The sequence below is a fragment of the Monodelphis domestica genome, chromosome 2, assembly GCF_027887165.1.
Source record: "Monodelphis domestica isolate mMonDom1 chromosome 2, mMonDom1.pri, whole genome shotgun sequence".
Taxonomy (NCBI): domain Eukaryota; kingdom Metazoa; phylum Chordata; class Mammalia; order Didelphimorphia; family Didelphidae; genus Monodelphis; species Monodelphis domestica.
Window position 1 is genome coordinate 324,986,156 of NC_077228.1, and position 17,584 is coordinate 325,003,739.

Here is a 17,584-nt window from a genome sequence, read left to right on the forward strand (position 1 = left end):
ACCTTTTTGCATAGTTCTGGGGTTGAGGAACTCACTATGTAACTTGTCATTGAATTTTTTTTTTGAATTTTTTTTTCTTGATTTTGGGAGATTGAGGCTGGAGAATTTTTTTTTTAGACCTTTTCCTGGTCTAAAGCATCAGCTATCCTTGCTTTATTTATTTATTTATTTATTTATTTATTTATTTATTTATTTATTTTTTGTCTTTCATTATATCAATGACTTATTTGAGCTCATTCAGACAATGACAATGCATTTGGACATATTTGGAATTGATTGAATCAAGATTTCTTTGAAAAGCTTATTAATGCCTTTATGCCAACTTGTCAGAAAATCTCTACTGGAATGTCCCAAGGAAAGACTGTTACCAATGCATTGCAAAAATCTTGATATTTCTAGGTATTAGTTAAAACAAAATCTGGTCAAGGGGTAATGTTCATAAATGGCATTTTGACTATTATTTTGATATTACCCAATTTGAAATAGAAAAAGTAATGTTTGTTATTTTTTTCAGGTATACATATGGAAAACCAGTTAAAGGTGATGTAACACTCATATTTGTGCCTCTATCCATCTGGGGAATAAAGAAAACTATTACCAAACATTTTGAGGTAAGAAATCATGAGATATTCCTAATATAGAAAACATAGTCTTCCAAAAAAAATATTTGTTAAGTACCTGCTGAGATAAGCACTAGGGTTTGTTTACAAAGTAAGACAAAAGGTAAATTGAGGAGCTCACAGCCTAGTGGGGGAGATAACATGCAAACAACTATGTACAAAAGAGCTATATAGAAGGTAAATTGGGAATAATCAACAGAGGGAAGGCACAAGAATCAAGGGAGATCAGGAGTGACTTCTTATAGAAAATGGGATTTTAGCTGGGATGTGATAAAAGCAAGGGAAATCAGGAGGCAGAAATAAGGAGAGAGGACCTTCCAGGCATAAGGAATAGCAAATGAAAAAGGCTGGAGTCTGGGAGCTAGAGTATCTTATTCAAGGAACATCTAGGAAATCAATGTCACTGGATTGAAGTGTATATGAGGGACAGTGTAAGGAGTAAGAATCCTGGAAAAGTGTCTGTTGGCAGTAGGAGTGGGGGAACAGATTAAGAAGGATTTTGAGTGCCAGAGAGTACATTTTATATTTGATCTTGGAGGTGGTATGGAACCATTGGAGTTTATTGTGTAGTTCAGATCTTTGCATTAGGAAGGTTGTGTAAACTTAATATTATGTCAAGAAACTGATGAATTAATAGGTCAATCCAAGCTTAATAATAGTAATGATAATAAACAATGAAAATTAAGTAGAATTTTGAGTAAAGAACTCTATAAACAGTATCTTATTTTAGCATTACAAACGTACCTTTGAGAGAGGTTTTGCAGGTATTTCTGTACATGAGTTTGAGTCTCAGATAGATTGGTCACATAATAAAAAGTAGACTTGGGATCTTAACCCTATGATTCCTGACTCCAAATCTATTTCTCTTGTCTACTACCTCTCACTAGGCGGTGAATGATTTGATAACTTCTAGAAATAACAAACTACAACAAAGTCTTGAGTAAAAGACTTGTAAAATATTATATATTGTGTGAGAATTTAACAGTCTCCAGAGAATTTTAATTTTAGCAACTGTAAATATACATGTTCCTAAAGTTGAAGTATCTCAATGAGTTAACATAGGAAACTGATATGAAATTAAAAGAAACCCAAACAATTCTTATGTTTTATTACACACTAGGCTCCAGATTTAGCAATTCTTGTCTCACATTACCCAAAGTGAGGCAGGTTTTCAGTGTCTTCTCAGGGTTTTAGGGGTACCCCTGTGGAGTCAGGAGTATTTTTCTTTAATGTTAGCAGCTCAAACCTCCATTCCAGTGTCTTCCCCTATTATTTACTGACACTTCCCAGTTGACTTCCCAGGAGTTCTTTTTAACCAATTAATTTCAATTAGCTTTTACAAAAAGCCATTTACTTGGAAGATATATTGTGTGCAGAAATATAAACATTTCTCTACAACATCACTTTGTTTTCTGGAAAGAGTGGGATCAAAATGAATGAAGTTTCTACATAGCATCGGTCCTATCCTATTCATGTCCAAATGTGACATAATTGTTAAATGAATCCTTATCATAGCTATAGCTGGGCTAGGTCCCAGAACTTCCTCCTCCATCCCCAAGGTGTTAATATTGGACTAACTGCAAAACCCATCATGGACTCTGCTCCTGGTGGCTCACTCTTCTGACCTTCTGAAGCTCGCAATGTCACAGGAATCCCCAAACTCTTACATCTCACAAAGGAAAGAACAAATACTAAGGCTAACAAGCAAGGCTCATATCCACAGGCTCCAGGTGGATGGAGAAGGCCCATGGATTCTCCTCTTAGAGAATTTTCTTGCTTTTCTCACTAAAACAGGAAGAAGTCAAATCTCGAGGACTAGCTCTGACTGATCAATGCCTCTTGAAGATACCCCATTTCTTGTTATTCAGTCAATCAAAAATGCTCCTCCAGTCTAGCAGGCTAGAACATCTAAGCGTATTTCCTCAAAGCATCTCCATGTCACATCATCATATCTCTCTGGAATCAGGCTCCCTAATCCATTCCACAGGGATTGGGAGGCATGGGGGTGGGCTGCATCAACAAAGCTTGCCGATTTCTGCTCACCAACCATTCACTACAATATTAATAGCAAAATTTTATATGAATTACAAAGGTTTGCAAAGCATTTTATATGTTACCTCATTTGGTCCTCATAATGATCTGGTGAATAGGTTATGATTATCCCCATTTTATAAGTGATCAAACTGAGGTTGAGGAAGCTGAAGTGACTTCCTACAGTTATACAGCTAGGATTATGTCTGACATAGGACTGAACTAAGGTTTTCCTGACTCCAAGTCCAGCATTTTATATACTGTACCACTTAGTAGCCTCATTTATAGAATAAGTCTTTGAATATAGGAGGATTTTATATTTTTGCAAAGATATATGGTATGAGAAGGCAGCAGTTATGACTTTAGTGTAATTGGAATTTAGAGTTTTATTCTTAGAATTTGAATAATTCAATTAAAAATGCATTCTCTTTTTGAACAGATAAATGGATCTGCAAATTTCACATTTAATGATCTAGAGATAAAAAATGTCATGAATAATGCAGATGAACTACGTTACCCCAGTGATATGTCTTCTCCTGGGCCAGTAGAAATTACTGCTGTAGTGACGGAATCACTCACAGGTATATAGTATATTTTTTATAAAAGGTAACGATTTTTCATTATGGCATTATGGTATCTTCTGAAGAGCACTTTAAAATCACTGAGCCATGTTTTGATGCTTCTGATGTAAGATTTTCCAAGACTAAATACATTTGTAAGCTATATTGTCTCTTCTAATCTACTAGATAGAAGTTACAGTTAAGTGATATTGGATTTTTTAGTTTCCATAGAATTAAAAAAAACTCCCAACTTTTGTTTCATTCATTCATTATTTATTAAGTACCTAGTTTAGAGCATTGCAGTAGTTACAGGGAAGGCACAAAAATTACATGAGATATCAGCTTTATATTTACAGCACTTATATTCTAATTTGGGGAAAAAGATATAAATACTGAATACTATAGGATATTCTGGGGATATTTTGTCTTATCTTTTCAATCTATCAGTCATTTATGTGAGGTTAATAGCTAGTGTATTTTTTTCATATTTACCCATGAAGACATTGAGTTTTCTTTCAGGTTTCAATCTGTGGCTGGAATTTCCTGCCTTTCCCCAGGCTAAGCTTAGTTTTTGTCTTCATTCAATTATCTCCTGAAATTTCACTTCATTCATGATACCTTTCCTTTCAGTCTTTTTCTGACACTATCATGTTGGATCATAGATCTAGCATTGTTTAGGACTTAACATTTCCAAAGTCCCTTCTCTTTGGGACTCCTGGTGAGAGATAATAGAGTTGCTTTATGTGCCCATTATGGGATGTCCAGGAAGGACTAGCACCTCTTGTGTGAGGGTTTATCAAATCGGCTGCTCATCCATCTTTAATGTTTACCTTCACCTAACTCTCCATCGGTGGCTCCAAGAAGCCGTAGCATTATAGCAGCTACACACCTTTGCAAACCCATCTCAGCTCATGGTCCAGGCTGAAGCTATATGATGGGCCTCAAACCTGTCGGTGAGTTAGGGGGATGTCTTCATCAAGCATATGAAGACTTCCCTTGGTAGAATGAGTACATGAGAATTTTATTCCAATGACCATGAAGGTGGTTGAAACAGGTTCTATGAAATTCTTGGAACTTGGTTAGACATTGAAGATGCCAAGATCATCCACTGCATCCTGGGCCATCGCCAGTCACTCTGATTTTTGTCTTACCACCAAACTTTGATGATAACAATGGCAGAGAGAGTGAAGCTGATGACTTTGTGCAACTCTTTTTTTCATTTAAATCCAATTCACTCATGATTCAAGACACCACTCTATGATGTTATTGATCCTTTTTAAAATGAAGGATGAGCAATGCATAACTTTAATAAGGGATATAAGTAATGAAACTTCAAGGAGATTGGGGGGGAACAAAGAAAGAGAGAGAGAGAGAGAGAGAGAGAAAGAGAGAGAAAGAGAGAGAGAGAGAGCTGTTAGAATTAACCCTTTTGCTCTAGTGCCAAAGGACTTGAGGAAAATAGGCTTCTGAAATAACTCCAATGATTTCTTATTGGTATTGAGTTTTGGGGAAGGTATATTAGGAAACATTTACTGCTAAAATTATGATTTCTTTTTATCTAAATGATACCATTTCTAAAACAGGAATCTCCCGAAATGCAAGTTCCAATGTATTTTTCAAGGCAAATGACTACACCATTGAATTTTTTGATTATGCTACTGTCTTGAAGCCTACTCTCAACTACACAGCTACTGTAAGTTGATATATATATATAATTATAAATGTAAATCAATGCCAAGAGCTTGGGTCAAGCCTTGCTCACGGCTCCAGAGGTCTTTGTCTGGTAGACTGGAGTAGGCAGAAATGGAAGATGGAAGACAGCCGTGTATGTGTATCTGCCCGGGGCCATGGAATAGCTGCTTCACTTGGCCCAGGTTTGGTTTTTATTTTTATACCCATTTTCTTGGCACACAGCTACATTAGTCAACATACATGTTCAAATGCAGATAATTGGGTAAGTGACATATTAACTTTTGACAAATCTTTTGATTAACATTCTGTGATCATTTTATATACTTATATTGTAACTATTGATTCTGACAGTTTACACAAAGGTTTTGCACAAGATAAATGATTTTGTCATAGGTGGCTCAATTTTCTCATTAACATATGAGGAGTTTGAGCTTACAGACAATCAAGGAAAATCACTTATTACCTTTAATAAAAATAGATAATCAATCAGAAATTCTAGAGACAATTAACAATCATAGTAGTCAAGTGGAGAGATCAAAGGGGTACTAAAAACACAATTCAGATTTAATATTAGACTAATCACTTTTCAGAGTTTGTTGGGGAGTTTTCCAAGAAGGGTTTTGGTTGGTAAATCAAGTCACTGAGGCATGATGTACTAAGGCATATTGTACAGGCCTCTCCTTATGAATGATTTATGTATTGGCTTAGGAGATTTAGTTTCTGTGCATGGGATTAAGGGATTTTTGGGCAAAGCTTTTGTGGGCACAGCTTTTGTTAGGAATTATGTACCTAAGCCAAAGTTAACCCATGATAGTCTTTTGGGTTTGGTTTTGTGTCTGATCTTTTGGTGATATTTTGGGGGAATAGTGTACAAGTATTTTGCTCTTATATTATTCCTTCTGAGACTAGGGAGAGGACAATAATCATATCAATTCCATTAGTAAGGGATGTTGATCAGAGAAGTCATAGAGAGGGGGTTGAGTGGATGATTCCATCCTGCCAAGGAGCCACTTTGTGACCTCCTAGCTTCCACATGTGACCGTGTCAAGACATCATGACCTGATGGCTCCCTGCAAATTAATAAGTTAAAATAATGTTTTTTCATATATATGTATACTCTGTTATGGTTATAAAATACTATAATATCATTATTTCCCTTGGTTCACATAGAAATCCTAAAAGGTAGGCAACCAAGTAATAGGCACAATTTAAAAGAAACTGAGGATTAAAGAATTTAAGACTTTTCCAAAGATACACAATAAGAAGCAGAGTTAGGACTTAAACTCAGACTTTTGAATCTTAGGTGCAGAACTCATGATAGAATTAATTATGAAAGTCATCAATTTATCAATATCTAGGTTAAAGCTAGAAAGAGAAATGTGAACTTGTTTTCTTAAAGTCTGTCTCCTAGCTTTCATAGGGTGTGTGTGTATGTGGGGAGTCTCCAAAGAGAGAGAACATTTTAGGCAGAGATATTAAAATTTGGGACAGCTAGGTGTTTCAGGGGTAGAGTGCCAAACCTAAAGTTAGAAAGACTCATCTTTGTGAGTTCAAATCTTGTGTCAGACACTTACTAGCTGTGGGACCCTGGTAAAATCACTTAAACCTGTTTGCCTCAGTTTCTTCACCTGTAAAATGACTTGGAAAAGGAAATGGCAAACCACTCTAGTATCTTTGCCAAGAAACCCCCAAATAGGGTCACAAAGAGTCAGATACAACTGAAATGATCGAATGACAATATCAGAAAAGTACTCTCTGGTAGATTTAGATGATCAAATTGAACCCTCATTATTATAGGGGTTAGGAATTATATAGAAAGAGCAGATAGTTAAAAAAATTAAAAAAAATTTTTATTTAGAATATTTTCCCATGGTTACATGATGCATAATTCCCCCTTCCCCACTCTCTCCTCCCCCCTCCCAAAGCTGAAAAGTAATTCCACTGGGTTAAACATGTATCACTGTTCAAAACATATTTCTATGTTATTCATATTAGCTGTAGAGTGATCCTTTAACATCAAAACCCTAATCAGATCCCTATCGCACTACATGATCAATCATATATTTTTCTAATGCATTTCTGGTTCCACAGTTATTTCTCTGGATGTGGTTCTTTCTTCTAAGTTCCTATGGATTGTCCTGGGTCAATGCATCCTGCTGGTAGAGAAGTCCATTACATTCAATTGTGCCATTATGTATCAGTCTCTGTGTACAATGTTTTCCTGGTTCTGCTCTTCTCACTCTGCATCACTTCCTGGAGTTCGTTCCAGTTCACATGGAATTCCTCTAGTTCATTATTCCTTTCAGCACAATAGTATTCTGTCACCAACATATACCACAATTTGTTCAGCCATTCCCTAATCAATGGACAGCTCCTCATTTTCCATTTTTTTTGGGCAACCACGAAGAGTATGGCTATGAATATTCTTGTACAAGTCTTTTTCCTTATTATCTCTTTGGGGTACAAGCCCAGCAGTGGCTGGCTCAAAGGGCAGACAGTTTTTTAGCGCCCTTTGGGCATAGTTCCAAATTGCCCTCCAGAATGGTTGGATCAATTCACAATTCCACCAGCAATGCATTAATGTCCCAATTTTGCCACATCCCCTCCAGCATTCATTACTTTCCTTTGTTGTCATATTGACCAATCAAGCAGTTCGTTTTTTTCAATGCTGGTATGGTGTTTATAAAAGGTTAATTCTGGCTATACCTGATGATACCTATCAATTGTGACACGAAGATATGAATTTTTAAGGATTTGCCATCCAACTAGAACTAACTAAATTATACATATTTTTGAGAGAACATAATGTTTGCAGTCCATCAACACCTATAGCACCTTTTCCTGTTCAACACTTATTTTGTATTAGGCCCATGGATAGATTTTATTTATTTATTTTCATCTATTTATTTATTTATTTATTAAAAAAAAAAAAACCTTACCTTCCATCTTGGAATCAATACTGTGTATTGGTTCCAAGGCAGAAGAGTGGTAAGGGCTAGGCAATTGGGGGTTAAGTGACTTGCCCAGGGTCACACAGCTGGGAAGTATCTGAGGCCAGATTTGAACCTAGGACCTCCCATCTCTAGGCCTGGCTCTCAATCCACTGAGCTATCCAACTGTCCCCTCATGGATAGATTTTAGAGGGGCTCATGAACTTGGACTGGGAAAAAATAAACATCTTTTCTCACTACTCTCTAAGTGAAATTTAGCATTTTCTTTGATTACTTAAAAAACTTTTTTCAAAGAAAGTTCCTTTAGATTTTTCTAGACTGCCAAAGGGGACCATGATACAAAAAAGCTTAAGAATTCTCAGTCTAAAGTGTAGCATCTATTCAGGGGGATAATTGGAGACATGGTTGGAAAAGTTGGGTGTTCCCAATAAGGCCCAGAATTCTGTTTTGATTTTATTCAGTTATTTTATATATAAAACTTATAATTAAGGGGAGAAGGGAAGGGAAAAATATTTAAATGATGCCTACCATGTGTCAGACCCTGTGCTAAGCACTTTACAAATATTAACTCATTTGATTCTCACAACAATACTGTGAGGGAGGTGCTGTTTTTATCATTATTTTTAACAAACCAAAGCATTTAGCGTTAAATGACTTATCCAGAATCACACAGCTAGTTAAGTGACTAAGTTCAAATTTGAATTCGGATCTTTTTTATTCCAGGCCCAATGCTTTATCCATTGTGTCACTCACATGCCTAGTAACGGGGAGAGAAAGACAAAACAAATTAAAAAAAAAAAGAAAAAAATCCCAGAAAACCCAAAACCAGTCTCTACCCTGGTGGAATTATATTTTACTTGGCAGAACAACCTATGGGCAGATAAATGAATACAAGATATATAGAGAAGACACTAAATACAAAGTGATTTTGATGGAAAGGAATTAATCTTTTATTTTATTAATTAATTAAAATTTTGCTCATGTCATTTGGTTATTTCAGTTGTGTTTGGCTCTTTGTGACCCAATTTGATGTTTTCTTGGCAAAGATACTAGAGTGGTTTGCTATTTCCTATAAAAGTTATAAAAATAAAAAAATTATTTATTTTTATTATTAAAAAGTAGGCAGTAGAGAACCACCAGTAGTTTTTGAACAGTGCAGTAACAAAACTGAAAGAAATTTGCTTTAGGAATATTAATGGGCTGGAAAAATACAGGAGATTCTGGAAACACAGAATCTGGGAAGGGAGAAGAGGAATAAGTCTTTATATTGCTATGAGCCAGGCATTGTGCTAAATGTTTTATAAATATCTCATTTGATTCTTATAGCAACCCTGTAAGGTAGGTCTATTATTTTCCCCATTTTACAATGGAAGAAATTGAGGCCAATACAGCTTAAGGGACTTGCTCAGACTCACTGTAATGAGTGAAACCTGAAATAACTGAGCATTAGTTTAATTCCCACAATTCTTTTACACACAACTAGATGAGAAGCAGGAATATCAGTTAGGAATTCAGGAGTGTGGAAATAAATGGCATACATTTGAGTGATAGATGAGGCAATCGAAAGAAAAAAGTTATGACATTTCGAAGGGAAAAAAACCAGAACCAGTTCCCCTTTAGATATTAGAGAAAGGGAAGGGCAATAAAAGAGACAGAGGACAGTTGTGTAGAATAGTAAGAGGAGAATAAAGATAGTGCAGGGTCATAGACAAAGGGATGAGAGTTTAAAGGAAAGTTATATGAATGCTTCTTAGAGGTCAAGGGGAATGAGGGCTGTGAAAAAGTCCATTGTGTTTTGCTTAATGAAACCAGTGGTGATAATCAATAGTTCTGTTTCAGAAGAATGATAGGAGGTGGAAGCCAGATTCAAATGAAATAATTCGTATTCTTCTTTTGTAACATCATTTTTCTCTTTGTGTTCCTTTTTGGCAATTAGGTGAAGATAACCCGCTCTGACAATGTTCGGTTGACTCCAGAAGAAATTAGAAACAAAATAACCCTGACCATAACACAGACAAACTACACCAATTATTGGGACAAATGGAACAATGAAGATCAGGAAAGGGAAACTGTCCAGATCCTAAATTACACAGTTCCAGAAAATGGAATCATTCATCTTGAATTCCCATTATTGGTTAATACCAGTCAACTGCAAGTGAAGGTGCTGTTTGTATCCATTTTAGTCTTAAGAAAATTTTATTTTGATTGTAACTTGGGCATAAGTTTTCCTTTGCTTTGAATAAACACCAAGATTGAAAGCAACAATCACTTAGGGATTCAAATGCATAAAGAATAAAGATATTTGATCAAGTGAAAAGGTAGGAAACATATATCTATTTTGAGAATTCAGAACAGTCAGATGATGACAGTTCTGGTAAAGGCAATCGAGAACCCAGTTTTTAGAAGAATATTATAAGATACAATATTCTAGAAGTTATAATTGCCAAGAATTTAAATAAGTATTTTAAGCAGATATGCAGTCTTTCATAATATGGGTTTTAGAGAGACTTGGGTATGTGTTTTGGTTAACTAGAAATTGTTTTTTTTTTATGAAGGAAAAGAAAGAAAAATAGAAGTGATTTTTCCATTCTCCTAGCCACCTTATGCTCTCCATCTGAGAATCTTCAATGGTTTTGCCAGGAGTCTCTTGGCCATTTTTGTCTGGTCCAGACTGATCTCTCTTGCTTGCTAGGGATTGTACCCCAAAGCTGGGACTGAATTGTAAAGTATGACCTTCAGTTATATGTGGAACACCTAGCTCCTCTCCTTTTGCTTGTTTAATTGATAGATCAAGTGATGAATACACAGAAGTAGATGCAGTGACTGGTTGTTTTCTTGCTTATCCCTTCATGGGCTGGGGGTGGAAGGGTATATTTTTTTGAGAGAATGTGATGGCTCTCTTTTTTTTTTCCTAGTCTGTCTTCTCTGCAATGACTTCCTCTGGGTGCTATGATAATATTTATTACTCTTCTAATTTCTTAGAACTATTAGCTTCTTTTCCCCCTTAAAGTCCCATTTCAATACATCCAGCATTTATTAATCATCTGCTGTATTTTTGGCAGGCATTATGTTAGGTGCTAGAGGTACAAAGACAAAAAAAATGAAGCAGTTCCTGCTCTTGGGAAACAGATTCTAGAAATCTGTCTCAGTGAGGGATCAGCAGTGTTTTAAGAATGACGCCAATTGTGAAGGGCTTTAAATGCCAAAGAGAATTTTATATTTTATTCTAGAGGGAACCAACCACTGCAGTTTATTGAAGAGGGGGATGGTTTGATGTGTTCAAACCAGCATTTTATTTTATTTTTAATAACCCTTACCTTCCAACTTAGAATCAATACAGTGTATTGGGTCCTAGGCAGAAGAACAATAAGGGCTAAGCAATGGAGGTTAAGTGACTTGCCCAGGATCACACAGCTAGGAAGTGTCTAAGGCCAGATTTGAACCTAGGACCACCCATCTCTAGGTCTGGCTGTCAATCCACTGAGCCACTCAGTTGCCCCTCAAACCTGCATTTTAGGAAGATCACTTTGCCAACTTCATAGAGGATGAATTGGGATGGGGTGAATCGTGTGCCTGGGAAACCAAGCAGCATAGAAACTTTACACCTTTCCCCTGGGATCCTGCAAATGAGTGCAGATCTAGTTGGGGGTGAATGGAATAGGGGCCCTTTTTACCTTTCCTTCTTACTCTTTATTCCTTTCCATGCATCGATTCAGCTACACTTGCCATCTTGCTCTTCCTCACACATAACAACACTTCATCTCTGCAGTTTGTGCTCCTTTTCTGATTTTCCTTTAATGTTAGTGACTTTTTTTTCTGAGTTTATTTTTTATTTGCTTTGTATGTATCGTCTAGATACATAGTTGTTTGTCTGCTGTCTCCCCTTTACAATGTGAGATCCCTGAGGGCAAAGAATGAGCTTTTTGCCTTTTTGAATTCCCACAGTGTAGCAAGTACGGTGCCTGCCCCATGGAAAATGCTTGATGAAGATGCTGATGAACTTCAGGATTTTAATATTAGAGACAAAAGATCTCATCTTAGTCTAGGCATGGATAGCTCTGTTTTTTATAGTCATTTACTGGCAAGTGACATTTTCTGTTAAAAGAGAAGGATAGTTGATAGTATTTTTAGTTACAAAAACCCTAAATAGCAAAACACCCTTATTAACAAATTTCAATATCTTATTATAGAAGTGATCCTACTTTTTCAAAGTGCTTGCAACAGCACAGGCTCTGGCAGGTCCTACTAAGGTGCAAGAACTTTGGTTATAAGCCTAGTGATAGACTCTTATTCATTAATAATATCTCTTGGGCCGTGACTCAGTGGTTGAGAGCCAGACCTGGAGATAGGAGGTCTTGGGTTCAAATCTTACGCCAGATACTTTCTAGCCATGTGACCCTGGGCAAGTCACTTAACTCCCTTTACCGAGCCCTTAAAGAAAATAATAGAAAAAATGTCTCGGATCAGTTTGACTAAGTACATAGAGGCCTATCATTAGAAGACCAGTCATCAAGTGATCAATCTTATTTTGACCACAACAGAACATGAATATGATCCATTAATGGTAGAGGGAGATAGCTATATCGATGAAGATCTGTCTTTTTTTTTTAACCTTTATCTTCCATTTTAGGATTGATACTGAGTATCAGTTCATAGGCAGAAGAGTGGTAAGGGCTTGGCATTTGGGGTTAGGTGACTTGTCCAGGGTCATACAGGTAAGAAGTATCTGTGGCCATATTTGAAACCAGGACTTCCTGTCTCCAGGCCTGGCTCTCAATCCACTGAGCCACCCAGCTGCCCCAAAGTCCTTTCTTTTGAAGCATAGAAGTCCAATATCCTTATATTATATTACTATATTTTTATATAATTAGTCATAATATAACACAATTATATTATATTACTAATTGTAGACATCTAGTGTTAATGACATACATTTTACCCACTTTAAAAAAAATGAAGCATTATTTGCTTTAAAAAAATGAAGTCTACTTTTTTTTGAAAGGAATAGACTATTCAGTATTTTGTGTAGACTGTATTCCAATTAATTGCCAAGAATTCATGGAAAGGTATTAAAATAGTGGAAATTAAAGCTTTTTTTGTTTTTGTTTTTGTTTTAGGCTTCTTTTCTTGAGAGTGTGAATACCTTATCAATTCATGGCATGTTTAGATCTCCTAGTATGACATATATCCAGTTAAAAACAGCAAGTGAAAATGTAAAGGTAATGTATATTTATGTAATAATAGATCATATCATTAACATATCTACCTTATCATTAAGCCTTATATATTAATGAGAATGTTGTTTTTTTCTAGGCTGGCTCACCTTTTGAACTGACCGTCAGTAGCAACAAGCCACTGAAGGAACTAAGTTATATGGTAATGCAGCAGTTTAAAATATGTTATATATATTTGACATATTACTGTATACCTATATAAATCATTGTTTTTCTTTCAACATTATTCTTCAAACTGTCCTTCATACATCACCATTGTGAAAATTTATTAGCAGAAACACCAATAAGGGAAACAAGGTCAAAATTAATGATAAACATCAATACACGTTTCCAAACTAATAATAAATAGGTTTATTGAGAGGTGGCCAGTTTCACAATAAAGCTGGACTCTAGTCAAAATCAAGACCAGAAATCCTGAACTGTAGGAGATAGCTTTTTTTTATGCAGAGAAATCTGATGACACAGTGACAGAAAATACAATCACAATGAAAATAGAATGGATGCAAAATCTTTCACATGGGCAGTTCTTAATTAATGACACAAGTGCTGATTAAGCTGGAAAGTAGAAAAATAATCATTACAGATGGTAACTTTATTTTTCTGACCTTTCCAAGACCTCTTCAGGGTCTAATTGTTTTCTGCTGACAGCTATGATTGAATACTAGGAGTCAGCAGTTAGATGGTCATCAGTTTGCACCCAAGAGTAGCCCTGACACCTCCCTTTAGCTGACGTTTGCACCCAAGAGCAGGATATGGGCTTAGTAGAAACTCTTGGGTTATAGCTTAAGGTCAAAATGCCTGTAAAATCAAAAAAGATTTGATATCATCCAAAACTGCATTTTTCTTAGCTAATGTTTATACTTCTTATAAAGCAAACTATATTATTTGACCATTAACTCAAGACTAATGATTATGTTATTAAAATAATCATAAAGGCTAATACTACTATAATCATAAAAGGGGATAAGGTGTTCAAATCACACCATCAGAATATTCTTTTATACTGGGTTCTCTGTCCTCTAGGCACTGGCTCCTTCATTCTCCAATTCATGAGTCACAGGGTTAATAATAGCTAATATTTTTAAAACTTCTTAAATGTTTGCAAAGCTCTTTACCTTTGTTTGATAGATGAGCCTGAGGTTCAGATTTGTTAAAAGCGACTTGCCCAAGGGCCACCTTGCTAGCTATGGTAGCAGATGTGGGATTTGGACCCAGGTTCTTATGTTATGGGGGGCTGGAGATTAACCCTTGGTACAGGGAGGGTGCCCTTTCAAGAGTGACAGACTCCAGTGGAAAACCTTTAAAGGCAGAAAGATTTATTTATTTATGTTGAATGGTTGGGAGGCAGCCTGCAGGACCAACTGCCTCCCTGAACAGAGAAAAGTTCAGGATTTTTATATCCTAAAGGGTTGGGGTCTAAGTGACTTGGAAGGGAAGGATGGGGAAGGGGATGAACAATGAGAACAAACAAAGGGGACAAACAAGGGAGAATAGGTAACCAAATAGGTGTCTTTGGGTCTGGGGGCTTAAACATAAGCACACATCATTTATGGTATCCTTTTACCCATTTTGTTACCCATTTTGAGAAACTTGGGGATATTTGGGATCATAAGTGATGTTTGAGATGTAGGCATCATAATGGTGGTTAAATTATCTGGAGGGACCCAATGTGTTTGAGATGTAAACACGAGGTATCCCCTCATGCTCAGACCCTTATTTTAAGAATAAGGTAAATACATTCAAAGCTTAGAGATAGAGGATCCTATGTTTGTTCAGCTTTCAGCCCTAGAAGGTGAATTCCTCATGTGATCTTTGACCTGTGGTGTCTCTAGGAATTTGGGGTGTATTGGGAGATCCTAGTGCCCACCACACTCAGACTCTATATTTACAGCTCCTTCCTCAGCACCAAACTACTTTAGAGAGATCTACATGTGTCTAATTGTGAGGCTGAATCTTTACAAGTCCAGCCAGTCCTAATTTAATAATGATTCCCTTCCTTCTTTCTCCTACCATCCATTTTAGTTAAATCTGTATTCTTATATTTAGTTTTCCCCCACCATTTCACTTTTGAAAACTTGGTCCACATAAATGGGATAGCTTGCCTCTTCTGATTCACCAAACCAAACAAAAAACAAACAAATCATGTAATTTCTTAAGTTCTATATATTTTTGTGCTTTGTACAAAGACATTTAATTTGAAATATCTTAATTATTTCTAATGTTGAATGCAAATACGTTCTAATCCAGATGAGTATGTTACACAAGATATTTACTAATGTATACTTGATTCTTGATGATATACGATTGAGACCGATTGAAGTAAAACATACGTTTGCACTTGAAATTATGATAAACGTAGAAGGTATAATTCTTTCAGATCACAATATTAGCTTCATCATGAAATAAATTGTATGTTTTTTTCAGGTGATATCCCAAAGTCAGCTGGTTGCAATAGGCAAAAAGAATGCTTCAACTTTTTCTTTAACACCAGAAAATTCTTGGGCTCCAAAAGCCTGTATAATTGTGTACTATGTTGGAGATGATGGGGAAATTATAAATGATGTTTTGAAAGTTCCTGTCCAACTTGTCTTTAAGAATAAGGTAAGAAATTAGGCTCCAGGTTGTAAATATAAAAAATAATGATAATCCTAAATATTTTTAAAGGAAAGAATGGTTAATGTATATTGATTAAAATTTAAGGCTAGAATTTTGGCAAAGTAGATAAAAATTTCATTTATTTATTCTAGTTTGATTAACTATATCAGGTTAGTTGTCACTCATGTTTTTATCTACATGGGTTCCTGTAGTGATCAAAATCCATGCTCATGAAACTGAAACATTTTAGGATTTCAGAGGTGAATAAGTGCAGGAATATTTTGACTTATCATGTATTATTGAATGTTACAATTATCTATGTGTATGTGAATACAGGTTTGTGTGACTGTAGGTTTTATGTTGTTTATAGCTTGCTTATGGGATCAGGGTTGGAACCATCATTTATAAGGGATGTTTTGAAAGTTCCAAAGTTTCAAACTACCTCAAGACTCTTAGAACATTGTATAAATGCTCTATCCCTTTGGTACCTCAAAAGTGCTATTCATAGAGTAGATACTTAATAAATGTGTGTTGAATTGAATAGTTAAACCAAGAATCACAAGCTCTTTGTATAAACTCAGAAGGATGAGAATTCCAATGGGGTTGTAGAACTTATTTAGTATTAATGGTAGAATGAAATGAAGAATAAGAGGTTTGTGTAAAGATCTGGGTGAGTAGATCAGGTTAGGAAGGTTACAGAAAGAGTTAGTCAGACTTTCCTGGGGCTTGGTCAGGGATTGGTAGCAAGTGGCCCGGGAGCTATTTGGGGTTCTTTATTACATACTTGAAACTTTTTTTTTAAACCCTTACCTTCCATCTTAGAATCAATACTGTGTATTGTTTCTAAGGCAGAAGAGTGGTAAAGGATAGGCAATGGGGGTTAAGTGACTTGCTCAGGGTCACACAGCTGGGAAGTGCCTGAGGCCAGATTTGAACCTAGGACCTCCTGTCTCAGGCCTGGCTCTCAATCCACTGAGCTACCCAGCTGCCCGCTGGAAACTTTTCTAACTAAGATTACAAATTAGTTTGTATCCATATGTTAATACACTAATATCTAAACCTAATTATATGCTATAGTACTGTAGTTAGTGATAATAATAATAATTCATATTTATATCTAATGTTTGAAGTTTTCAAAATATATTCCTCAAAGAACTCTTTGTGGCAGGAAGTATATTGTTTATTCAGATGAGCAAACCAAGGTTCTTGGAAGATAAATGATTTGTATATGGCCATACAGCTAATAAATATCTGTGGCAGGATTCCAAACCAAGATCTCCTGGCTCTACATACACTATTTATTCCATTGTGCCATGCTCCCATTCCTAATCTTTGAACCTAGAAAGGTTCTGTACCTTATTCTCGTAGAGCCAGGCTCTTTCTGTTTTTTAAATGACAGCAGAATCACCAAACTCATTTTACTGATATACTTGAGAGGTTCTTAGAATTCCTCCCTCCTTTCTTTTAGATATCTCTAGAATTGATGCCTCCATACTTTCAAAATTGTGTTGCTTACAGCATGGATTTCTTTTATTTATACTTGTTCTGGTGTAGCTTATTTTTTATCTTATTTTTTAATCCTTCTAGTTTGGTGTTCATTTTGACAAATTATTGGAAATGACTCCCAACTGAGGAATAGCTGCTTCCTGTCTGTCAAGATATATTAGTAACCTTCACTTTTTGTGATGTTCAGGTGTTTATCATATCTAGTGCCTTCTGACTTTTTTCCCTTGAATCTCACCATGTTTCTTTTTGTCCCTTGTTCTATCTAACCACTTTTAATTATGTTATTTACCTAGATATCTTCACACTTTGGAGGATTTCTCTGTACTTTTTTTTTCTGATAGAATTTGTTATTAAAATTCCAAAAAGTAAGTAGCAGTAAGCATATCTTTAAAAGA

The 17,584-nt window shown here is 35.8% G+C and overlaps 1 protein-coding gene across 1 annotated transcript in view; it reads left to right on the forward strand.

The window, feature by feature from the left end:
* Positions 1 to 17,584, forward strand: part of CD109 (CD109 molecule) — a 187,702-nt gene that overhangs the window by 86,835 nt on the left and 83,283 nt on the right. Inside the window, exons 8-14 of the mRNA XM_007484202.3 lie at positions 515 to 611; positions 3,091 to 3,232; positions 4,795 to 4,904; positions 9,791 to 10,015; positions 12,972 to 13,073; positions 13,168 to 13,230; positions 15,513 to 15,689. Coding sequence (XP_007484264.1) covers positions 515 to 611; positions 3,091 to 3,232; positions 4,795 to 4,904; positions 9,791 to 10,015; positions 12,972 to 13,073; positions 13,168 to 13,230; positions 15,513 to 15,689 — 916 coding nt within the window. The remainder of the gene's footprint in view (positions 1 to 514; positions 612 to 3,090; positions 3,233 to 4,794; positions 4,905 to 9,790; positions 10,016 to 12,971; positions 13,074 to 13,167; positions 13,231 to 15,512; positions 15,690 to 17,584) is intronic.